The following is a 26,522-nucleotide window of genomic DNA, read 5'->3' as shown; positions in this document are numbered from 1 at the left end:
GGAGAATGGCGTGAACCTGGGAGGCGGAGCTTGCAGTGAGCCGAGATCACGCCACTGCACTCCAGCCTGGGCGACAGAGCGAGACTCCGTCTCAAAAAAAAAAAAAAAAAAAAAAAGAAAATCATTTTTGCTCTGACTCATTCTATCTGTCCAACCCACATCTTTTACTTTCTTTTGTTGTAAAAATAGTGGTAGTAAAATAATAGGAAAGTACCATGGTCACCTTCATGTTAAAGACAGGAGAACTGAGGCAGAGAAAAGTGAAGTTATATGCTCTTCTTCCCAGCCAGAAGTGGCAGAATAGAAATTCAAAACCAAGCAAGCTGGCCCAAGAGCTGTGCTCAAATCCATGTCACCAAATTGCCTTTCCTACACCATGCACTCCGGTCACCTGGCCCCGTTTGCACAGACATCTCATGTTTTTACACCTAGCCTTTGCTCATGCGATTTCTTCTGCCCGAGTTTGCTTCCTAACTAGCAGTATGATCTATGACACATTACTTAGCCACTCTAATAACTTTTTCTTTTTGAGATGGAGTCTTGCTCTGTCGCCAGGCTGGAGTGCAGTGGCGCAATCTCTGCTCACTGCAACCTCTGACTCCCTGGTTCAAGCAATTCTCTTGCCTCAGCCTCCTGAGTAGCTGGGATTACAGGCATGTGCCACCATGCCCAGCTAATTTTTGTATTTTTAGTAGAGACAGGGTTTCACCATGTTGGCCAGGGTAGTCTCAATCTCCTGACCTCGTGATCCACCTGTCTTGGCCTCCTTTTTTTTTTTTGAGACGGAGTCTCGCTCTGTCGCCCAGGCTGGAGTGCAGTGGCGCGATCTCAGCTCACTGAAAGCTCCGCCTCCCGGGTTCACGCCATTCTCCTGCCTCAGCCTCCCAAGTAGCTGGGACTACAGGGCCCCACCACCATGCCCAGCTAAATTTTTTTTTTTTTTTTTTTGAGATGGAGTCTTGCTCTGTCGCCCAGGCTGGAGTGCAGTTGCCGGATCTCAGCTCACTGTAAGCTCTGCCTCCCAGGTTTACGCCATTCTCCTGCCTCAGCCTCCCGAGTAGCTGGGACTACAGGCGCCCGCCACCTCGCCCGGCTAGTTTTTTGTATTTTTTAGTAGAGACAGGGTTTCACCGGGTTAGCCAGGATGGTCTTGATCTCCTGACCTTGTGATCCGCCCGTCTCGGCCTCCCAAAGTGCTGGGATTACAGGCTTGAGCCAACGTGCCCGGCCCCAGCTAAATTTTTGTATTTTTAGTAGAGACGGGGTTTCACTGTGTTAGCCAGGATGGTCTCGATCTCCTGACCCCGTGATCTGCCCGCCTCGGTCTCCCAAAGTGCTGGGATTACAGGCATAAGCCACAGCGCCCAGCCCTATCTTTTTTTTTTAATTAATTTTTATTTATTTTTTTTTGAGACAGGGTCTCACTCTACACACAGGCAGCAACACAATCCTGGCTCACTGTAGTCTCAAACTCTGAGGCTCAAGCAATCCTCCCACCTCAGTCTCCCAAAGTGCTGGGGTTATAAGCATGAGCTGCTCCGCCCAACCCAATTTTTTTTTTTTTTAATTTTTAGAGACATGGTTTCATTCTGTCACCCAGGCTGGAGTGCTGTGGCATGATCATAGCTCACTGCATCCTCAATCAGCTGGGCTTGAGCAATCCTCCCAGCACAATCTCTTAAGTAGCTGCAACTACCATCACACCCAGCTAATTAAAAAAAAATTTTTGTTAGACACTGGGTCTTGCTATGTTGCCCTGGCTGGTCCTGAACACCTAACTTCAAGCAATCCTCCCACCTCAGCCTCTTTAAGTGCTGGGATTACAGGTATGAGCCACCAGGCCCAGCCTTCTATTACTCCCTAAAGTCCCAATTCCTGATGTGGTCTATTAGGTCCCACGTAATTAGAGCCTACCTCCCTGTCCTGGCTCACCTCTCTACATCCCCCTTCCTACTCTATGACCACACGCCCTGAGCTGCTGCCATTATGAACTGGCCAGCACCTCTTCCTGAATCAGGCACTAGCTCAAACATCACTTTCTCTGGGAAGGCTCCCAAGCCTCCGAGTGGAGTGAGGCATCGGGCTCTCTCAGCACCTTGATTTTCTTTTTTTTTTTTTTTTTTGAGTCGGAGTCTCGCTCTGTCGCCCAGGCTGGAGTGCAGTGGCCGGATCTCAGCTCACTGCAAGCTCCGCCTCCTGGGTCTATGCCATTCTCCTGCCTCAGCCTCCCGAGTAGCTGGGACTACAGGCGCCCGCCACCTCGCCCAGCTAGTTTTTTGTATTTTTTTTTTTTGGTAGAGACGGGGTTTCACCGTGTTAGCCAGGCTGGTCTCGATCTCCTGACCTCGTGATCCGCCCGTCTCGGCCTCCCAAAGTGCTGGGATTACAGGCTTGAGCCACCGCGCCCGGCCAGCACCTTGATTTTCTAGCTCTAGCCTATTTAAGTGCATGAAGCTTCAATTAGAATAAGCACTCCATGAGGGCAAGAACCATGCTTACTCACATATCCTAAGTACCTAGAATGTTGCCTGAGATATGGTATGTACTTTACTTTTTTTTTGGTTGAGATAGGGTCCTGCTCTGTAACCAGGCTGAAGTACAGTGGCGCAATCTCAAGCTCAGTGCAACCTCCGCTGCCCAGGCTCAAGCCATCCTCCTGCCTCAGCCCCGCAAGTAGCTGGGATTACAGGTGTGCACCACTGCACCCAGCCAATTTTTTTTTTTTTTTTTTTGGCATTTTTTGTAGAGACAAGGTTTCTCCATGTTGCTCAGATTGGTCTTGAACCCTTGGACTCAAGTGATCTGCCCGCCTCAGCCTCCCAAAGTGTTAGGATTATAGGCATGAGCCACCATGCCTGGACTCAAAACATACTTTCTTTTCCTTTCTTTTTTTTGAGAAGTTTCACTCTTGTTGCCCAGGCTGGAGTGCAATGGCGCAATCTTGGTTCACTGCAACCTCCGCCTCCGAAGTTCAAGTGATTCTCCTGCCTCAGCCTCCCGAGTAGCTGGGATTACAGGCACCCACCACCATGCTTGGCTAATTTTTTTATATTTTTAGTAGAGACGGGGTTTCACCATGTGCTGGTCTCAAACTCTTGACCTTCATTCAGGTGATCCACCCACCTTGGCCTCCCAAAGTGCTGGGATTACAGGCGTGAGCCACTGCGCCTGGCCACAACATACTTTCTAAATAAGTGAATATACGAATTTGTTTAAACGTTCATTTATTATGCCATTCCGTGGTATATGAATCTCCTGATTCATATATCCCAGGACCTAGCAATGTTTGCCTAATGCAAAGAAGGTACCCAATAGATATTCATTATTGGGCTTCAGTTTTCTCATCTGAAAAGGGGATGCTTAATCCCTTCTCATTATAAAATTATTTTTCTAAAAAGGAAAGACTACAAGGGACCTTTGAAATGTATGGGAATATTTATGGAAATGAGAGCTCCAACTAGAAGAAAGGCTATCAATCATCACCAACTATGAAACGGAGGTGGAGTAGAGGGCTGAGTGACAACTCTGTCAGAAGGAGACGGTGGGAACCGAAAATAGTCAAAAAGAGAGAAACAGTCATCTATGGTAGCTAGTAGTTTAGATTTAATTATCTTCTTTTTCTCAGGCAATAGTATAAATACTACCATTGCTGACAATTACCAACATTCAGATGTAAAAGATGCTTAATACTGTCACCCCCGTGAGGCCCTAAGCCGTGAGTAATTTGGAGTCATGTGGATTGTTAACCACAATGAAAAGAAAGGAAAAGATGACAAATTAGTAAGAAGACAAATTGCCGGCCGGGCGCGGTGGCTCAAGCCTGTAATCCCAGCACTTTGGGAGGCCGAGACGGGCGGATCACAAGGTCAGGAGATCGAGACCATCCTGGCGAACACGGTGAAACCCCGTCTCTACTAAAAAAATACAAAAAACTAGCCGGGTGAGGTGGCGGGCGCCTGTAGTCCCAGCTACACAGGAGGCTGAGGCAGGAGAATGGCGTAAACCCGGGAGGCGGAGCTTGCAGTGAGCTGAGATCCGGCCACTGCGCTCCAGCCCCGGCGACAGAGCGAGACTCCGTCTCAAAAAAAAAAAAAAAAAAAGAAGACAAATTGCCTTAAAATCTTTGCCAGTCCTCACCATGCTTCTGGAGACTCTCCTGAAGTCCTGGCTTGGAAGCCGTGCCCACGGTGTTTTCATCTTCTTCCAAAGCAGGGGAGCTTACTGACGGAGTGCGAACCTCATCTGGTTTCAGGACAGCAGCTGGACCATCAATACCTAGGGGACAAAATAAAATGAATTTTAAAAAAGGAGCAAAGTATTATTCACTATTTAGTTGGGTGGATTTGGCATATGTGATCAGAATTAAGAACTACCGAATCACTTTATCTCCCCTCCTTTCTTAACATCCATAAGAACATGTGTTAAGAGAGTAGGTCAGAACTGGTGTTTTTTTTCTGAGACAGGATCTCACTCTGTCGCCCAGGCTGGAGAGCAGTGGTGTAATCACAGCTCACTGTAGCCTCGACTTCCTAGGCTCAAATGATCCTCCCACTTCAGTCCCCCAAGTAGCTGGGACTACAGGTGTGTGCTACTACGCCTGGCTAATTTTTAATTTTTTCGTAGAGATGGAATTTTGTTATGTTGCCCAGGCTAGTTTCAAACACCTGGCCTTAAGCGATCCACCTGCCTGGTCTCCCAAAGTGCTGGGATCAGAGGCATAAGCCACCATGCCCAGCCTGGTGTTCATTTTATTAACATGCTCTGTTACTAAAGTAATATGTACTTGTACTTTAGTAACTGAAGTTATATGTACTTCAGAAACTTAAGAATGAGACCAAGAAAACAAAGTAGGTCCTCCATAGTACAGATCCTGTCCAAGCCAATAGCTCAGGTGGCTTGATTTAGAGGAACTTACAATCTTATTCTTCCTCCACCCCTTACCATCTCAGATGGTCCTTTGAACTATCTATTGGAAGAATGGATGCTCTCTACCTATTCCTGGCTTTATGATTCACCTCTGCCATGATTTAACAATCAAAAACTCCTCAAATAGGTCATTCTAAACTATTCATCTGGCATCTAGAAAACAACAGTTCTTGCCGGGCACAGTGGCTCAAGCCTGTAATCCCAGCACTTTGGGAGGCCGAGGCAGGTGGATCACCTGGGTCAGGAGTTCTAGACAAGCCTGGCCAACATGGTAAAACCCCGTCTCTACTAAAAATACAAAAAAATTAGCCGGGCGTGGTGGCAGGCGCCTGTAAACCCAGCTACTCAGGAGGTTGAGGCAGGAGAATCACTTGAACCCAGGAGAAGGAGGTTGGCAGTGAGCCAAGATCTTGCCTTTGCACTCCAGCCTGGGCAACGAAAGCAAAACTCCATCTCAAAAAAAAGAAAAAAGAAAAGAAAACAACAGTTCTAAAATGGACACAAACCTTAAGGCATCTTGCACTGATTATATTGCTTTTATTCTCCTCAAAGACCCCAAATGTGTTTATAAAGATTTGTGAAGGTACCTAGTAATGGTGCTAATAATATTGTCCCTTTGGTCCGTCTGAGAATCCTCCTGCCTGCTAGGTTTGTGAAAACTGTACCCCAGCAGGAAGTGATGCTGCCTAAATACACACCATGTAAGATGACATTGCTGTGGGGAGTATGACAGTTCACCAAGGGAGTCTGCTCGTCACTGGCCCTTGGCTTCGCCCGCCGTAGCCTGGCTTCTGGATTGGGCTGCACCATAAACGGCTCAAGGCGCTTTTTCCTCTGCCTCTTCTCAAGTAGTAGCCTCTGGGAAAAAAGCGATATGATAGCCAGCAAGTAGAGTTTTGACATGACCTAGCCACTTCCAACATTTAGTTTGTTTTCCACTGATCCTCACAAAACATCTTGTAAATTATTATTTCCCCGTTTAAGAAATGGGAAAACTGAGGCACAGAGAGGAGTAAGGATTCAATCATTTCATTTAACAAATACTTTTGAACACCTAACACCTATAAAGATCTATTTAAAATCACATGATGCATTTTTTTTCTTTTTTTTTGAGACAGAGTCTCACTTGGTTGCCCAGGCTGAGTGCAGTGGCACTATCACAGCTCACTGCAGCCTCGACCTCCAAGGTGCGCCCGATCCTTCTGGCTCACCCTCCTGAATAGCTGGGACTACAGGTGTGTGCTACCGCGCCCAGCTAATTTTTGTATTTTTGTAGAGACAGGATTTCCCCATATTGCCCAGGCTGGTCTCAAACTCCTGAGCTCAAGCAGTCTGGTGCCTTGGCCTCCCAAAGTGTTGGGATTACAGGTGTGAGCCACTGCACCTGCCCCACACAATGCATTTCCAACCAAGTCTACTAAAGATGTATGGGAATCATCACAGCATTATCACAATGTGATTACAAGCTCAAAACATACAAACACACATGCACGGGGGAAAAATGGAGGAACAGAGCAAGGGTGGTTTCTTCAGGTGGTAGACTATGGCGTGATTATTTTCTCTTTTCTAGTCTTTTTTTTTTTTCCCAAAGTTTTCTCACTTTTGTAAATGGAAGAAAAAAACTTTATTATTCTCTAAAACTCAAATTATTTCCATGTTCTAATTAGTCAAAGAGCAGTAAGTTTTGCATTCTTATTTATCTTATATAATATTAGAAATCAAATTTGGATCAAGGGTGAGAAGAAAAAAATGGCAGTTGGAACATACCAAATACAAAGCAGTCAACTCTGAATAAAAGCAAGATAAAGACTATGGTAGCAAGAAAAGTCAGGAAAAACGGATGACAGACCCTGAGAATAAAAAACCAACGAAATGGAGACTACTAGCACATAGTACTAGTACCTTTTGGCAAATAAGGGCTTATAATATATAGCAATTATTATGGATCTGGGATAACTCAGAATAGGAAACATGTGAAGCCCCATGCTAAAAAATAAAGACATGATTAAAAAACAAAGATATTATAACCCACTTACTACTGTTTTTCAGGCAAAAGAAGCCATCTGCTTACTTTTTTCCATTGATACTGTTTCTAAAAAGTGCCTCCAGGAAGAAGAGTCACTCCAAGGGGCGAGACTATCAAAAAAGGAAGTGTGTTTTTCCTGAACTGGCCTGATGAGAGCACACTGATTAATTCAATAGCTCGTGTACAGAGGGAAGACTGGGGAGTTAAGATAACGTGCCAATACGGAATATACCATCAAGAATGAATAGGTGTTAGAGCAAGGACTAACCTATGTTTGGAGATTATTTTGAGATTTCATGAACTACCATGAATAGAAGGACCTTAACCCAGGAACACTAAATACACAGGAGGCTATGATGACTTCCGCCAAATGGAATTGGCCAGTAAGATTCTTCTAGCAACCGGGAGCGGTGGCTCATGCCTGTAATCCCAGCACTTTGGGAGGCGGAGTCAGGTGGATCACTTGAGGTCAGGAGTTCGAGACCAGCCTGGCCAACATGGTGAAACCCCGTCTCTACTAAAAATACAAAAATTGGCCTGCATCTTGGTGCACGCCTGTAATCCCAGTTACTCAGGAGGCTCAGGCAGGAGAATCACTTAAACCCAGGAGGTGGAGGTTGTGGTGAGCTGAGATCGCGCCACTACACTCCAGCCTGGGCAACAGAGCGAGACTCTGTCTCAAAAAAATTCTTCTAGCGACCAAGAAGTCTTGTATAATGGATACAAAGTATCACGCACAGTGGCTCACACCTGTAATCCCAATACTTTGGGAGGCCGAGGGGGGCGGATCACCTGAGGTGGGGAGTTCAAAGCCAGTCTGACCAACATGGAGAAACCCCGTCTCTACTAAAAACACAAAAATTAGCCGGGCGTGGTGGCGCATGCCTGTTATCCCAGCTACTTGGAGGCTGAGGCTGGAGAATTGCCTGAGCCTGTGAGGCGCAGGTTGCAGTGAGCTGAGACTGTGCCACTGTACTCCAGCCTGTGCAACGATAGCGAAACTCCATCTCAAACAACAACAACAAGAAGAAAAACCAGTAACTTGCCTGAAAAGATGGTAAATATTAAGTACTGAAATCATAAGAAACTGCCATATCTTATCTATATGGCCACAGCTATTTTGTCTCACACACACAGTCTGTGAAATGATCGATGAAACAAAAACGCATACTGTGGGCTGGGCGTGGTGGCTCACGCCTGTGATCCCAGCAGTTTGGGAGGTCGAGGTGGGCGCATTACCTGAGGTCAGAAGTGTGAGACCAGCCAGGTCAACATGGTGAAACCCCGTCTCTACTAAAAAATAAAATTAGCCAGGAGTGGTGGCAGGCACCTGTAATTCCAGTTACTTGGGAGGCTGAGGCAGGAGAATCTCTTGAACCCGGGAGGTGGAAGTTGTGTTAAGCTGAGATTGCTCCACTGCACTCCAAGACGAGCAACAGAGCAAGACTCCATCTCAAAAAAAAAAAAAAAAAAAAAAAGGGCTGGGCGCAAGCAGCTCACACCCGTAATCCCAGCACTTTGGGAGGCCGAGGCGGGTGGATCATCTGAGGTCAGGAGTTTGAGACCAGTCTAGCTAGCCAACATGGTGAAACCCCATCTCCACTAAAAATATAAAACATTGGCCAGGTGTGGTGGCAGGCGCCTGTAATCCTAGCTACTCGGGAGGCTGAGGCAGGAGAATCGCTTGAACCCGGGAAGCAGAGGTTGCCAGGAGGCAGAGGTTGCCGTGAGCCGAGATTGTACCACTGCACTCCAGCCTGGGCAACAGAGTGAGACTGTCTCAAAAAAAAAAAAAAAACAAAACCAAATGTTGTAGCTATTTTATTTTACTTTTTGAGACAGAGTTTCACTCTTGTTGCCCAGGCTGGAGTGCAACGGTGCGACCTCGGCTCACTGCAGTCTCTGCCTCCTGGGTTCAAGCCATTCTCCTGACTCAGCCTCCGGAGTAGCTGGGATTACAGGCGCCGCCACCACACCCAGCTAATTTTTTGTATTTTTAGTAGAGAGGGGTTCACATGTAAGGAAAATATTTTATATAGAAAAGGAGTTTTCTGCTTGTGGTCTAGAAAAGGGAGGCCAAAGAGCTAGAATTTGATAGGGTTATCCAGTTTGTCCAAGAAAGAGAAACATCTTTTTTTTTTTTTTTTTTTTTTAAACAGAGTCTCGCTCTGTTGCCCAGGCTGGACAGTGCAGTGGTGCGATCTCGGCTCATTGCAACCTCTGCCTCTCAGGTTCATGCAATTTTCCTGCCTCAGCCTCCCGAGTAGCTGGGATTACAGGTGCACCCCACCATGCCCAGCTAATTTTTATACTTTTAGTAGAGATGGGGCTTCACCATATTGGCCAGGCTGGTCTTGAACTCCTGACCTCATTCCCTCTGATTCCTTGCTCACCAATAAGCCTTCTAATTTGAAGTTTAACTTCTTAGGTATTGTTTTGCCAGGAAAAGAGTATCATGAACAGTAGAGATGAATACACACTGAAAAAGTAGACCTCCCTTTGTAAATTAATAACTTGGGGTTCTGGTTTTAAAACTTACTGGTATGGGTTTAACTAGTGTGAATTTGTGCCAAAGGACCTGGTTATATCCAGGTTCACTGACAAACTAAGCTCTCAGACTTGTAAAGGGGAGACTAGACCCCTGACCACAGGTTCCACCAAGGTATCTGGGGAAGCCTCTCTCTATCTACTTAAAGACTGATCGAACTCATTCAGACCAATGACTTAAGAAAAAAACAACTGTAGACTCAAACTGTAATCAGGGCCACAGCTACTATACCTCAGTATTGAATAGATCTTACTACTGTCCAAGTTTATAAATAAGAAAAATACCATTAAACAGGTATGTGCAAGCTGCCATCTTGGTGAAAACTGTCATGCAGTTTGGATGGGGGAGGAGAGAAGTGCTACTAGGGTTTGAATGTAACAATGTCAATTCCTATTTCATTTATATTTTACTTCCCTGAAAACTTAAGAGTGCTTTAAATGAGGCTACATCAACGAGTAAGGACTCATTACCAAGACAGGGTAAGTCAGGGAGCCAGGAAGAAAGCCAAAGTTGATGGTTAGATGCCCTAAATGGAATTAAAACACACTGCCTTCATGATTTTAAGTGTCGTATAAACTAAAATTTAATCACCTTTAAATTTCCTAATTATCTTGGGAATTGAACAGTAAAAGAATCTATCTTCCCAAGAATTTAGTGGTATGTCTTACTATTGCCTGGGGCCAAAATATTGAATGGTGATGCCAAAATAAACAATAAGAAACTAAAGGAGATTAGATTGGAGGAAATTTCCATGAAATTACTTTATCCAATAAAATAATAAAGCTCTGGCCGGTGCAGTGGCTCATGCCTGTAATCCCAGCACTTCGGGAGGCTGAGGTGGGCGGATCACTTGAGGTCAGGAGTTCGAGACCAGCCTGGCCAACACACCGGAAACCCCGTCTCTACTAAAAATGCAAAAAGTAGCTGGACACGGTGGTGCAAGCCTGTAAACCTAGCTACTTGGGAGGCTGAGGCAGGAGAATTGCTTGAACCCAGGAGGCAGAGGTTGCAGTGAGCCAAGATCATGCCACTGCACTCCAGCCTGAGCAACAGAGCAAGACTCCATCTCAAAAATAAATAAAGCTTCATTTAAATTAATGATAGTTTAACTAATTCTCAATTTTCCTAGAGAAGGAGTCACCCTAGAGGTAATGGGCTGAGGTTACACTATGACAGTTTTCCAACAGACCAAACAACCACAGAATACAACCAGTAAGTAACATCAGACTGGTTGTCTGCGGTCTATCAGTTTGTTTTAAAATAACTAATCTCAGCCAGGCCTGGTGGCTCATGCCTGTAATCCCAGCATTTTAGGAGGCTGAGGCAGGCAGATCACGAGGTCAAAAGATTGAGACCATTCTGGCCAACATGGTGAAATCCCTTCTCTACTAAAAATACAAAAAATTAGCTGGGCGTGGTGACGTGCACCTGTAGTCCCAGCTACTCAAGAGGCTGAGGCATAAGAATCGCTTGAACCCAGGAGGCAGAGGTTGCAGTGAGCCAAGATCATGTCACTACACTGCAGCCTGGGCAACAGAGCAAGAGTCTTGCAAAAAAAAGAAAGAAAGAAAGAGAGAGAGAGAGAAAGACAGAAAGAAAGAGAGACAGAGAGACAGAGAGAGAGAGGAAGGAAGGAAGGAAGGAAGGAAGGAAGGAAGGAAGGAAGGAAGGAAGGAAGGAAGGAAGGAAGGAAGGAAGGAAGGAAGGAAGGAAGGAAGGAAGGAAGGAAGGAAGGAAAGAAGGAAGGAAGGAAGGAAGGAAGGAAAGAAAATCCATTCTGCAGCTAGCTAAGGTGCCCACATACCCTGAAAATAAGAGTATCTTGCCAGGTATGGTGGCTCACACCTGTAATCCCAGTACTTTGGGAGACCAAGGTGGGTGGATCACTTGAGGCCAGGAGTTCAAGACCAGCCTGGCCAACATGGTGAAACTCCATCTCTAAGAAAAATACAAAAATTAGCCAGGCGTGGTGGCGCACTCCTGTAATCCCAGCTACTCTGGAGGCTGAGGCACAAGAATCGTGTGAATCTGGGAGGCAGAAGTTGCAGTGAGCCAAGATTGCACCACTACACTCCAACCTGGGCGACAGAGCAAGACTTCTTCTCAAAAACAGAAAAGAGTATCCTAGTGAAACTGGTAAAAATAAAAGCAAGATATACTCAACAGGAAAGTATTTCAATAAACGGTGTTGGGATAGCTGGATATCCACATGCTAAAGAATGAAGCTGAATCTCTGTTTCACACTAGACACAGCAATTAATTCAAACATACAGTTAGATAGAAGGAATATGTTCTAGTGTTCCATAGCACAAGAGGGTGACTATAGTTAAGAATAGTTTATTGGCTGGGGGTGGTGGCTCACGCCTGTAATCCCAACACTTTGGGAGGCCAAGGCAAGCAGATCACCTGAGGATGGGAGTTCGAGACCAGCCTAACCAATATGGAGAAAACCCATCTCTACTACAAATACAAAATTAGCCAGGTGTGGTGGCGCATGCCTGTAATCCCAGCTACTCAGGAGGCTGAGGCAGGAGAATCGCTTGAACCTGGGAGGCACAGGTTGCAGTGAGCTGAGATTGCACCATTGTACTCCAGCCTGGGGGACAAGAGCAAAACTCCGTCTCAAAAAAAAAAATAATAATAATTTATTGTATATTTCAAAATAGCTAAAATATTTGAAATGTTCCCAACACAAAGAAATGGTAAGTGTTTGAGGTGATGGATACCTTAAACAACGTGATCATTACAATAACCCTAACCCTAACCCTAACCCCATAAATATGTACAATTATTATATATCAGTTTTAAAAATAAACCACAGAGGCTGAGCACAGGGGCTCACACCTGTAATCCCAGCACTTTGGGAGGCAGAGGCAGGCGGATCATGAGGTTAGGAGTTCGAGACCAGCCTGACCAACATGGTATAACCCAGTCTCTACTAAAAATACAAAAATTAGCCAGGCATGGTGGCACACGCCTGTAATCCCAGCTACTCAGGAGGCTGAGGCAGGAGAATTCCTTGAACCCAGGAGGCAGAGGTTGCAGTGAGCTGAGATCATGCCACTACACTCCAGCCTGGGGGACAGAGCAAGACTGCATCTCAGAAAAAAATAAATAAATAAACCACAGAAAGTGTAAAAGCTAAAACTATAAAACTTGACCAGGCATGATGGCTCATGCCTATAATCCTAGCACTTTGGGAGGCAGAGGAAGGAGGATCACGAGGTCACAAGTTTGAGATCAGCCTGGGGAACACTGATCTCAAAATACAAGAAAAGAAAAAAGAAAAATTAGCCAAGTGCGGTGGTGCATGCCTGCAGTCTCAGGTACTTGGGAGGCTGACGTGGGAGAATCGCTTGAGCCCAGGAGGTCAAGACTTCAGTAAGCTATGACCGTATCACTGCACTCCAGCCTGGGTGACAGAGCAAGACCCTATCTCGAAAAAATAAAAAAATGAAAGGCCACCACACACACACACAAAAAAACTCAACATAATTAGTCATTAGGGTAATGCAAATCAAAACTACAATGAGATACCACTTCACACCCACTAAAATGGCTCCAAATCACAGACAGACAATAACAAGTGTTGGTAAGAATGTGGAAAAACTGGCTGGGCACAGTGACTCAGGCCTGTAATCCCAGCACTTTTTGAGGCAGGCAGGCGGATTACTTGAGGTCAGGAGATCGAGAGCAGCCTGGCCAATATGGCGAAATCCTGTCTCTACTAAAAATACAAAAAATAGCTGGGCGTGGTGGTGGGCACCTGTAATCCCAGCTTCTCGGGAGGCTGAGGTACAAGAATCGCTCGAATGGCCGGGCGAGGTGGCTCAAGCCTGTAATCCCAGCACTTTGGGAGGCCGAGACGGGCGGATCACAAGGTCAGGAGATCGAGACCAGCCTGGCTAATACGGTGAAACCCCGTCTCTACTAAAAAATACAAAAAACTAGCCGGGTGAGGTGGCGGGCGCCTGTAGTCCCAGCTACTCGGGAGGTTGAGGCAGGAGAATGGCGTAGACCCGGGAGGCGGAGCTTGCGGTGAGCTGAGATGCGGCCACTGCACTCCAGCCTGGGGACAGAGCGAGACTCCGTCTCAAAAAAAAAAAAAAAAAAAAAAAAAAGAATCGCTCGAACCCGGGAGGCGGAGATGGCAGTGAGCCAAGACTGTGCCACTGCACTCCAGCCTAGGCAACAGAGTGAGACTCTGTCTCAAGAAAAAAAAAAAGATTGTGGAAAAACCGTGCTTGCTTTGGCTGCTCGTATAGTGAAAACTGGAATGATACAGAGAAGATTAGCATGGCCCCTGCACAAGAACGACACATAAACTCATGAAGATTTCATATTAAAACTGAAAAAAAGTGAAAACACGGAAAGCTTCATACACTGCTAGTGGGAATGTAAAATGGTTCAGCCTTTTGGAAGACAGTCTGACAGTTCCTTAAAATGTTAAACAGAGTTACAGTATGACCCAGCAATTCTACTCTTAGATATATAACCAAGAGAAATGAGAACATGTGCACACAAAAACTTGTTTGCAGATATCCAGAATAGCCTTATTTATAATAGGCAAAAAGTGGAGACAACCCAAATGTCCGTCAACTGACGAACAGATAAACAAAATGTGGTATACCCATATAATAAAATGTTATTTGGCGATAAAAAGGAATGAAGTACTGGCACATTTACAACATGGGTGAACTTTATGCTAAGTCAAAGCAGCCAGACACAAAAGACCACATACTGTATGATTCCATTTATAAGATCTAAAAATCATTTGTATACTTCACCTACGTGTATATTTATGGTATGTGAATTTTATCTTAATAGAGCTGTTTAAAATCTATATAGGAGAAGAATAGCCACATGTAAATGATCTGGAGATGTAGAATCTTTAAACATTAAATTAAAAGATTATAGTATCAGGAAAACATGACAGATATGAAACAAACAGTAACCAGATCAATAATACTGTAAACTAGATGATAAAAGAATGAGTTGGCTGGGCACTGTGGCTCACGCCTGTAATCCCAGCATTTTGGGTGGCCAAGGCGGGCAGATCACAAGGTCAAGAGATCAAGATCATCCTGGCCAACATGGTGAAACCCCATCTCTACTAAATACACAAAAATTAGCTGGGCGTGGTGGCGTGCACCTTAGTCCCAGCTACTCAGGAGGCCGAGGCAGGAGGATCGCTTGAACCCAGGAGGCGGAGGTTGCAGTGAGCCGAGATGGCGCCACTGCACTTCAGCCTGGTGGCAGAGGGAGACTCTGTCTCCAAAAAAAAAAAAAAAAAAAAGGAATGAGTTAAGGGAAGAGAAAGAACAAGATCTACCCTGTGTCTCTAGCACTAAGGCAGGGAGAATGTCCTGTGCACATGCAAATCTCCTTCCTTGGGTAGGTATATCCCTTCAGAAGAGGCGAATTAATCATACTATCATATTTTAATGTGTCACTATAAATATCATTTTACAAATCTACCTGCTCTGATTTTGAATATACCAAGCCACGTTCTGATTGCAAACTTACCACAGATATTTCTACTGGGAATGTAAAGAACAGCTAATTCTCGAATATGGTTCACTAGAAAGTAATTCTCAGATTCAGATTCATCACTTATGAGACGGGCTAATATGAACCAATCCTCAGGAGACAGATTAACTTTGGTTGTTTTTAGCTGGTTTTTTTTTTTGTTTTTTTTTGTTTTTTGTTTTTTGTTTTTTTTGAGACAGCGTCTCGCTCTGTCGCCCAGGCTGGAGTGCAGTGGCCAGATCTCGGCTCACTGCAAGCTCCGCCTCCCGGGTTCACGCCATTCTCCTGCCTCAGCCTCCCGAGTAGCTGGGACTACAGGTGCCTGCCACCTCGCCCGGCTAGTTTTTTTGTATTTTTTGGTAGAGACGGGGTTTCACCGTGTTAGCCAGGATGGTCTCGATCTCCTGACCTTGTGATCCGCCCATCTCGGCCTCTCAAAGTGCTGGGATTACAGGCTTGAGCCACCGTGCCCGGCCGTTTTTAGCTGTTTCTTATCCTATAAAGCTCACAACCAGTGACACTCAACCAAAGGGACACTGCCATAGCAGAATTCCTGAGTCTAATCTAATGTACATCTGGGCAGGGTTTCCCCAGCCTCTCCCACCTCCATTGAGGGTAACTGCTGGGACGTGCCACTATCACTGACGGGTGTGCACTGTATCCCTTGGGCAGGTTGGCCTACTCTGGACTGTGAGGCTCCCACCAAGATACTGCCCGCCTGGGATGCCTGGGCTGAGTTGTAGCCTATGCTTCCTCAATACGCCTCCATCTTGGCTCTAACTTAGACACTGAAGATTCTTTCTAACATTCTATTATTTTATCCAGTCTAACTTCACTCTACAGATGAAATGGCTGAGGCCAACTGACTTTAAGAACTTTACCTAAAATCACACAGCTGAATAATGGCAGAGCCAGAACTAGAACCAAAGCCTTCTGTTTCCCAGCCCAATGTTTTCTTCGTTATGTGGTGCTGCCTTTGTTGTTATACACCATTTGAATGCTCAGCTTGCATTTGTGGAAATTCCCTTACCCCCTACTGAGTAACTTCCTTCTCAAGTACCTGTTGGCATTTCATGGCTCTAACAATATTCTCATACACTTTTTTTTTTTTTTTTTTTTTTTTTTTTTTTTTGAGACGGAGTCTCGCTTCGCCGCCCAGGCTGGAGTGCAGTGGCCGGATCTCAGCTCACTGCAAGCTCTGCCTCCCGGGTTCACACCATTCTCCTGCCTCAGCCTCCCGAGCAGCTGGGACCACAGATGCCGCCACCGCACCCGGCTAGTTTTTTGTATTTTTAGTAGACGGGGTTTCACCGTGTTAGCCAGGATGGTCTCGATCTCCCGACCTCGTGATCCGCCCATCTCGGCCTCCCAAAGTGCTGGGATTACAGGCTTGAGCCACCGCGCCTAGCCTTTTTTTTTTTTTTTTTTTAAAGAGATGCAGGGTGGTGTCTTGCTGTGTTGCCCAGACTGAACGAAAACACTTGAGGTCAAGGGATCCTTCTTCCTCAGCCTCCCAGGCAGCTGGAACTACAGATGCACACTACCATGCCAGCTTCTCATACATTATTTAACACCAAAATTTATACATCTTATCCAAAGATACATTTTTTTTTTTTTTTTTGAGACGGAGTCTCACTGTGTCGCCCAGGCTGGAGTGCAGTGGCCGGATCTCAGCTCACTGCAAGCTCTGCCTCCCGGGTTTTTACGCCATTCTCCTGCCTCAGCCTCCCGAGTAGCCGGGACTACAGGCGCCCGCCACCTCGCCCGGCTAGTTTTTTGTATTTTTTAGTAGAGACGGGGTTTCACCGTGTTAGCCAGGATGGTCTCGAACTCCTGACCTCGTTATCCGCCCGTCTCGGCCTCCCAAAGTGCTGGGATTACAGGCTTGAGCCACCGCGCCCGGCCACATTTTTTTTTAATTTCAAAAAATTCCTTTGATACTACCAGGCATGTGAAAAAAAATCCTATAAAATTTTATGTCTCTAAATTCACTGACTCAAAAAAAAAAAAAAAAAAAAAAAGGCCGGGCACGGTGGCTCATGCCTGTAATCCCAGCACTTTGGGAGGCCAAGGCGGGCGGATCATGGGGTCAGGAGATCCAGACCATCCTGGCCAACACAGTGAAACCCCATCTCTAGTAAAAATACAAAAAATAAAATAAAATAAAATAAATTAGCCGGGTGTGGTGGCGGGTGCCTGTGGTCCCAGCTACTCGGGAGGCTAAGACAGGAGAATGGCGTGAACCCGGGAGGCGGAGCTTGCAGTGAGCCGAGACCCGGCCACTGCACTCCAGCCTGGGCGACAGAGCAAGACTCTGTCTCAAAAAAATAAATACAGGCCAGGCGCGGTGGCTCAAGCCTGTAATCCCAGAACTTTGGGAGGCCGAGACAGGCGGATCACGAGGTCAGGAGATCGAGACCATACTGGCTAACACGTGAAACCCCGTCTCTACTAAAAAAAAGTACAAAAAACTAGCCGGGCGAGGTGGCGGGCGCCTGTAGTCCCAGCTACTCGGGAGGCTGAGGCAGGAGAATGGCATGAACCCGGGAGGCGGAGCTTGCAGTGAGCTGAGATCCGGCCACTGCACTCCAGCCTGGGCGACAGAGCGAGACTCCGTCTCAAAAATAAAATAAAATAAAATAAAATAAAATAAAATAAAATAAAATAAAAAAATAAAAAATTCCCTCTCTCTGGAAGATGTAATATATTAAGTCAGTGGCAGCCACTGACAAAGCACTGAGCCAAGCAGACAGAGATGTTTTCATCAAATATCTTATATTATTTGAATTCTTATGTTTTTATTACCTATGTAAAAACATAATTTTAAAAATTGTGCTATAAAAAGGCTTACAAAAGTTACAACATTTATACCACATGTAGTATTTTCAATGAAAAGAATACAATTACAAACTACTAGGGCCACCTTTAAAAAAAAAACTCAGAGAATGTATCTATATACAAAATGTAAAGACTAATGTCTCAGAACATGATTGATAGATGAACCATAGATGTTACCTAATGTTAACAAAGTAGGTAAAATTGGGCCTTACGATACTAGGATGCCTAAGAATAAAAATGAGTAAAAATAAATCAAAGATCTACATTTTTGTGTCCACTTCTCCCTAAATACAATTTGCTCTGCAACGGAATGAAGAAAATAAAGGGCTCATCCCAATTACTGTGATCTCTGCGGGCAGAGGGATAAGTCTGTGTGTATGTGTGTGTGTAACAGAATCTTCTCCACAATCACAGTAATTTAGTTGTTGCTTAGTTTTCAGTAATTCCACCTCTAAAATAATTTATTAGGCTAGAAGTCCCATTTTTAGTTCCACCAACCACATAAAGAAGAGAAGACAAAACTTTAGAGACTTTTAGTCACCTACTGAATCCAGACATCTTGACTGTTAACGATCCTAGCTACAGAATTTGCTGAATTCGAATAGATTCATAGAAAAAAGCGAATATAAATATAATGTATGTTGGGTATAGGTTCTAAGCTATCTGAACATGATGATCACAGCATGTAACAACACAAAACCGTTCATTTATTCCTTCCTTTGTTCAAATACTTAATGAAAGATTACTACATGTCCAGCACCGTGCTGAGAACTTCTGATATAATGTTTATCCAAAACATGCTTGGCTCCTGCTCTCACAGAGCTTAGTGTAATGGAGAAAACAAACTAAATGTGCCAGCAGCTCTGTGAAGAAAATTATCCTCTTTGTGAAGGAGATTTTTTGTTTGTTTTGAGACGGAATCTTGCTCTGTCACCAGGCTGCAGTGGCGTGATCTCGGCTCACTGCAAGCTCTGCCCCCTGGGTTCACACCATTCTCCTGCCTCAGCCTCCCGAGTAGCTGGGACTACAGGCGCCTGCCACCATGCCTGGCTAATTTTTTGTATTTTTTAGTATAGACCGTTTTACCATGTTGGCCAGGATGGTCTCGATATCCTGACCTCGTGATCCACCTGCCACAGCCTCCCAAAGAGCTGGGATTACGGGCGTGAGCCACCGCGCCTGGCCATGCGATGGAGATTTTAAAGCAGCAGTAGCAAGTTCGGATCTGCATTTTAGCATAAGAACACCATCTTGTGAAATTACAGTGTGAGTGAAATTACATTGTAGAGAGGTACTTAAGGTAGCAGAACCAAATTACTACATAGAAATACAATGTTAACATTCTTTTAATTCCTCAGAAAGAAAGGCACCAAGGAATTTCTGGTGATTGTAAATCCAAGGCCAGTCTTGTTGCTGACATCCTCAAAGCACTTTGGTCTTGCCATAGCCCAGAGCCTTGGTTCAGCAACCACTAACTCCAGACACTGCTTCATAGGTAACCACCCGAGCCTTCTCCTTGCCAGTCTTCTTTCCATAGCCCTGCCAAGGATTCAGAGCCAAGACCACCAGCATCACGGCCAGTATAGTTGGCCACCTATTTCAAAAGAGGAGACTCTGCTCACCTGATAATCCAGTTTAGCCTGTCGCATCTTCATCATTTCTTCATGGAAGACACTGTTTTCCAAAAAAAATAAAGCAAGAAAGCAAGTATATAAAGAGAAAACTCCTTGTCAATTTCATCTCTTTATGCATGTACTCTTTTGGGTTATTTGGAACCAATCGATTCTGCCTTACGAAAGGCATCAGCTTCTAGAGGCTACCCGCACTGACTGCAGGAGGACTTCCCACCCTTAACACCGCACTTACTCCAGAGGACCTCAGGAGACTGAAATACTCCAAGGACAAGAAAAAGATGAAAACACAGACCCCATGCATGCAGGGATTTCCTTTTGTTTTAAACAACGTCTTGAGTACGCGTTATGCTCTGAACATAGTGGTAAGCATTTTACATGGTATTATTTTGTTTATTTTTTTAAAACAACCCTATGAACTAGATACCATTATTTTTTACACTTTGAAGATGAAGGAAGACTTGAAGAGTCATGTGTAAGGCTAAACAGCAGAAACAGACCCCAATTCTGATCTCCTTCTGGTATCTAAATTACATCTGAAAAATCAAACATATTTATTTGTTTTTTGGAGTTAGTTCTACGACAGGGAAAATTACACTGTGTATAGCATCTTATTAGAGCCTACTGAATTCCTGAAGATCTGGGCATTTAATTTAACTTACTCAAGTCTGTCATTAATAACATTTATTATGCCAGTCATCGAAGGAGACAACTGTAAGTATGGATGAACAGGTGACATTTATTGCCACCGGGAGACAGATCTGCTTGAAGGCAGAAAGAAACAACAAAAATGGAATAAAACCAGTCTTCAGCTGATAAACCAAGCCCTTCTGAACATTTAAAAACACTCTCCGGGCCGGGCACATTGGCTCACACCTGTAATCCCAGCACTTTGGGAGGTCTAGGTGGGTGGATCACAAGGTCAGGAGTTCGAGACTAGCCTGGCCAACATGGTGAAACCTGTCTCTACTAAGGATACAAAAAATTAGCCAGGTGTGGTGGCCATGCCTGTAATCCCAGCTATTCGGGAGACTGAGGCAGGAGAATCATTTGAACCCGGGAGGCGGAGGAACAGCGAGATCACACCACTGCACTCCAGCCTGGGCGACAGGGCGAGACTATGGCTCAAAACAAACAAACGGGGGGAAAAAAAAACTCTCTCTGAAGGCTTTTCTATTGTTGACAATTTCCTAATTTAAGACTTTTATTTTGTGATTCAGCATTCTTGGAAAGTGTGAAGTATGAAATTAGGCAGAAATGGTTCTCAATTATTTGGATGATAAATGTTTACTGGGAACTTAGTGCCAGAAAAACTGGAACTACAAGGTGCTATTTAAGAAGACAAATTCCATTACCACAAAGAGAAACATGGTGTTTGCTACATGTGGGGCAAATATACCAAAGCATTTATGTATGGCTTAATGGTGTGCCACTATATTCCTACATTTTAGAAGGTTCTATGCATCTTACTAATGCAGACCAACTTGGAATTTGCATGCTGTCGCGAAGACTCTTCCTCTTCATTCACTTGTGAGGCAGGTTTAACAACCCGCACACACAGACGTGGAGGTGCTTTCTGATTTTCTGACATGCCTCTCTATTTATTAATTCACTCATGATCTTTATGTTTAAAAAACAAACAAACAAAAAATACTGGGTGGTCAATAAATCATCTCTTTTCTCCCAGCTCCAAAGAGGAACAAATAAACAAAAATGTCAGACACAACAGCCTCTGGCCTTGACTTTGTGCCCCTCATGTTTCACCTAGATATGTTCCTACGTTTTCTGTTTTCTTTTCTTTTTTTTTTTTTTTTTTTTTGAGACGGAGTCTCGCTCTGTCGCCCAGGCTGAAGTGCAGTGGCCAGATCTCGGCTCACTGCAAGCTCCACCTCCCGGGTTCACGCCATTCTCCTGCCTCAGCCTCCCGAGTAGCTGGGACTACAGGCGCCCGGCACCTCGCCCGGCTAGTTTTTTTGTATTTTTTAGTAGAGACGGGGTTTCACCGTGTTCGCCAGGATGGTCTCGATCTCCTGACCTCATGATCCACCCATCTCGGCCTCCCAAAGTGCTGGGATTACAGGCGTGAGCCACCGCGCCCAGCTGTTTTCTTTAATGATTTTTATCTGCAGTCACGTATTTTTAAACCCCAAATTTAAAAATCCTTCATTAATATAGTGTGACCAAAAAAAAAAAAAGATAAAACAAAAACAAAACTAGAGTGCTAGAATATTACAGGTATTCAGTGTGTATAAGTATAAAATTTTTTTTTTTAGACAGTCTTACTCTGCCACCCAAGCTGGAGTGCAGTGGCTTCAACTCATCTGACTGCAACCTCTACCTCCTGGGTTCAAGCCATTCTCCTGCCTCAGCCTCCTGAATAGCTAGAACTACAGGGGTGCACCATCATGCCCCGCTAATTTTTGTAATTTTTTTTTTTTTTTTTTGGAGACAGAGTCTCACTCTGTTGCCCAGGCTGGAGTGCAGTGGCATGATCTCGGCTTACTGCAACCTCCACCTCCCAGGTTCAAGCGATTCTCCTGCCTCAAACTTCCGAGTAGCTGGGACTATAGGTGCACGTCACTACACCCGGCTAATTGTTTGTATTTTTAGTAGAGACAGGGTTTCACTGTGTTAGCCAGGATTGTCTTGATCTCCTGACCTCGACCTCGTGATCTGCCCACCTCAGCCTCCCCAAGTGTTGGGATTACAGGTGTGAGCCACTGTGCCTGGCCAATTTTTGTATTTTTAGTAGAGATGGGGTTTTGCCATGTTGGCCAGGCTGGTCTTGAATTCCTGACCTCAAGTGATCTGCCCACCTCGGCTTCCCAAAGTGCTGAGATTACAGGCGTCAGCCATTGTGCCTGGCCATGTATCAGTATAAATTTTTTAAAGTTCTGCATAAAATGACATTATACAGCAAAAGGAGAATTTAGAGAAAAAAGTCCACTGTTATGGACTAGTATTTTCATTTTTTAAAATTTATTATTTATTTATTTACTTATTTTGAGATGAAGGGTTCACTCTTGTTGTCCAGGCTGGAGTACAATGACGTGATTTCGGCTCGCTGCAACCTCCACTTCCCAGATTCAAGCGATTCTCCTGCCTCAGCCTCCTGAGCAGCTGGGATTACAGGCGCCCGCCACCATGCCCGGCTAATTTTTCATTTTTAGTAGAGACAGGGCTTCATCATTTTGGCCAGGCTGGTCTCAAACTCCTGACCTCAGGTGATCCACCCGCTTTGGCCTCCCGAAGTGCTGGGATTATAGCCATTTTCTTTTTTAATTAAAAATAAATGGCCGGGCGCGGTGGCTCAAGCCTGTAATCCCAGCACTTTGGGAGGCCGAGACGGGCGGATCACAAGGCCAGGAGATCGAGAGACGATCCCGGCTAACACGGTGAAACCCCGTCTCTACTAAAAAATACAAAAAAACTAGCCGGGCGAAGTGGCGGGCGCCTGTAGTCCCAGCTACTGGGGAGGCTGAGGCAGGAGAACGGCGTAAACCCGGGAGGCGGAGCTTGCAGTGAGCTGAGATCCGGCCATTGCACTCCAGCCTGGGTGACAGAGCAAGACTCCGTCTCAAAAAAAAAAATAAATAAAATAAATAAATAAATAAATAAATTAGGCCGGGCACGATGGTTCACACCTGTAATTCCAGCACTTTGGGAGGCCGAGGCAGGTGGACTGCCTGAGCTCAGGGGTTTGAGACCAGCCTGGCCAACACGGTGAAACCCCGTCTCTACTAAAATACAAAAAATTAGCTGGGAGTGGCGTCATGCACCTGTAATCCCAGCTACTCAGGAGGCTGAGGCAGGAGAATCACTTGAACCCGGGAGGCGGAGGATGCAGTGAGCTGAGATCACGCCACTGCACCACTCCAGCCTGGGTGACGGTGTGGGACTCCGTCTCAAAAAAAAAAAAAAAAAAAAAGAGCCAGTGGCTCATGCCTGTATTCCCAGCACTTCCGGTGGCCAAGGCCGGCGGATCACGAGGTCAGGAGTTCAAGAGCAGTCTGGCCAACATGGTGAAACCCCATCTCTACTAAAAATACAAAAAATTAGCCAGGTATGGTGGTTTGCACCTGTAATCCCAGGTACTCAGGAAGCTGAGGCAGGAGAATCGCGTGAACCCAGGAGGCAGAGGTTGCAGTGAACCAAGATGGCGCCACTGCACTCCTTGCCTGGGCAACAATGCAAGACTCTCTCTCAAACAAAAAAAAAAAAAAAAAATTTTTTTTTTTTTTTTTTGACAGGGTCTGGCTCTGTCGCCTGGGGTAGAGGGCAGTGGCATGATCTTGGCTCACTGAAATCTCCACCATGAACTAGTATTTTCAAACAGCTGCTGCTACAAATCTGCACTCTGTTCTCAACACTAAACCAAAGGTGTGACGACTTCTGGCGTGGGGGAAAAACGAATCATTCCCCACCCATGCTAAAACCTCTTCAAAGATGTTAAGTTCTGGCATACAACTAAAGTTTTCAAACGTTTCTCATAAGGCCTCAAATAGTGAAAAAAACAGGTATGTTTTTGACAGTACATCTAGACACCACTTGATTCCTTTCATCAAGCCTGGGCAAGTTGAACAGACAATCTGAATAAATAGGGTACAATCAAAGCATTTTGACCAGAACAGAAGAGACAATAAATACATGTTAAGTAACTGTAACATTTGTAAGTCTCCTATATATCAAAAGTCACATTTTCCCTGAGTTCTAAGTTTAAATAAATTATAACTTAAAAAGTTATACCTTTAGTTAAATTATAACCTATAAAGATATTTTATAACGCCTGGTGCACTGGCTCACGCCTGTAATCCCAACACTTTGGGAGGCTGCAGCGGGTGGATCACGAGGTCAAGAGATCAAGACCATCCTGGCCAACATGGTGAAACCCCATCTCTACTAAAAATACAAAAATTAGCTGGGCATGATGGTGTGTGCCTGTAGTCCCAGCTGCTCAGGAGGCTGAGGCAAGAGAATTGCTTGAACCTGGCAGGTAGAGGTTGCAGTGAGCCGAGATCATGCCACTGCCCTCCAGCCTGGTGACAGAGCGAGACTCTGTCTCAAAAAAAAAAAAAAAAAAAGATATTTTATAGACTTATATTCAATCTGAACTAAAATTTCTAGTCTAATCTGGAATATCATCTTAATAAATTTACATTTTTCTGACTTAATTTTTTTTTTTTTTGAGACAGAGTCTCAGTCTGTCATCGAGGCTGGAGTGCAGTGGCACAATCTCAGTTCACTGCAACCTCCACCTCCCGGGTTCAAGCGATTCTCCTGCGTCAGCGTCCCAAGTAGCTGGGATTACAGGTGCCTGCCATATTTTTAGTGGAGAAGGGGTTTTGCCATGTTGGCCAGGTTGGTCTCCAACTCCTGACTTCAGGTGCAGGTGATCCGCCCATCTTGGCCTCCCAAAGTGCTGGGATACAGGCATGAGCTGCCATGCCCGGCCTGTGTTAATATTCTCTTTCCTTCATTTTAACTTAGTTATTGAATAGCAAGCCTAACCACAAGCAAGCCTGGTTAATAAATCAACACAAAACAGAAAGAATTCCTACAGGAAAAAAAAAAAAGTGGAGTAACTCTTTTTCCTCCCATTTTTCTCAAAGAAAATTTCCTATTTGCTTGGTACAAACAGGAGAAACCCTAAACACACATCTTGAAGAAACACAGAAACACTCAAGTGTGGTAGATGAGATGCCCACAGAACACCATTCTCTTGGACAATTCTCCAGTTACCAACCAGTAAAGGCTGAACTGAAGATACCTGCTGGGCATGGTGCCAGGAGCCTGTGGTCCCAGCTAATCAGGAGGCTGAGGTAGGAGGAGCACTTGAGCCCAAGAATTCAAGTGAGCTGAGACTGTGACCCTGCACAGCAGCCTGAGCAACAGAGCGAGACTCCATCTCAGATAAATATAGGTAAGATAGACAGATAAAATAAAAATTAGCTGAAGAGAACTACAAGGCCTTACAACACTGCACAGTGTATGCAAAGAGAATTTTCTGGCAGTATGTCCCATCTCACTCACCTTTATTTATGGACACCAAAAAAACCTAGACTAGGAAAGAGACATTAGTAGGAAAACTGACAAAATTCAAATAAGGCCTATGAATTAGTTAACAGTATTGATTGTATATTAATTTCCTGATTTTGATAATGTGGCCATGGTTATGTAAGATGTTAACATTAGGCCAGGCACAGTGGCTCACAGCACTTTGGGAGGCCAAGGCGGGCAGATCACAAGGTCAGAAGTTCGAGACAAGCCTGGTCAACACAGTGAAACCCCGTCTCTACTAAAGATAGAAAAATCAGCTGGGCGTGGTGGCAGGCACCTGTAATCCCAGCTACTCAGGAGGTTGAGGCTGGAGAATCGCTTGAACCCAGGAGGCAGAGGTTGCAGTGAGCCAAGATCATGCCACTGCACTCCAGCCTGGGCAACAGAACTAGGGTCCGTCTCAAAAAAAAAAAAAAAAGAAGAAGAAGAAGATGATGTTAACATTAGGGGAAACTTGGTGAAAGGTATAGAGGGATTGTCTAATATTTTTATAAATTTTATGTAAGTCTAAAAAGATTTTTTAAAGTCGGGTATAAAAAATATTAGTGATGAATCTATGTGAAGGGCATAGGTTTATGGACGGTGCTTTCTTGCGACTTTTCAGCAAATTTCAATTTTTTCTTTTCTTTTTCTTTTTTTTTTGAGATAGAGTCTCGCTCTTGTTGCCCAGGCTGCAGTGCGGTGGCGTCATCTTGGCTCACTGCAACCTCTGCCTCCTGGGTTCAAGCGATTCTCCTGCCTCAGTCTCCCGAGTAGCTGGGATTACAGGCATGCACCACCACGCCTGGCTAATTTTGTATTTTCAGGAGAGACAGGGTTTCTCCCTGTTGGTCAGGCTGGACTTGAACTCCCGACCTCAGGTGATCCACCTGCCTCGGCCTCCCAAAGTGCTGGGATTACAGACATGGGCCACTGTGCCTGGCCAAATTTTTTCAAAATAAAAAGAGAAAAAAATAAAATATAAATT

At 44.9% G+C, this 26,522-nt stretch overlaps 1 protein-coding gene and 1 non-coding gene across 3 annotated transcripts in view; one reads left to right on the top strand and one right to left on the bottom strand.

The window, feature by feature from the left end:
• Nucleotides 1–26,522, bottom strand: part of TULP3 (TUB like protein 3) — a 55,769-nt gene that overhangs the window by 14,971 nt on the left and 14,276 nt on the right. For both annotated transcript variants that reach the window (XM_028828925.2, NM_001266799.1), the window contains 3 exon segments: nucleotides 19,490–19,541; nucleotides 5,625–5,784; nucleotides 4,138–4,275 (listed from right to left, as the gene is read on the bottom strand). In XM_028828925.2, coding sequence (XP_028684758.2) covers nucleotides 4,138–4,275; nucleotides 5,625–5,784; nucleotides 19,490–19,541 — 350 coding nt within the window.
• On the top strand, nucleotides 13,740–13,848 carry LOC114671133 (U6 spliceosomal RNA). Its single transcript, XR_003721028.1, has one exon. It is a non-coding gene; the product is annotated as a U6 spliceosomal RNA (small nuclear RNA).

Source organism: Macaca mulatta, chromosome 11 (genome assembly GCF_049350105.2).
Source record: "Macaca mulatta isolate MMU2019108-1 chromosome 11, T2T-MMU8v2.0, whole genome shotgun sequence".
NCBI classification, from domain to species: Eukaryota; Metazoa; Chordata; class Mammalia; order Primates; family Cercopithecidae; genus Macaca; species Macaca mulatta.
This window is presented reverse-complemented; position numbering and strand designations above follow the sequence as displayed.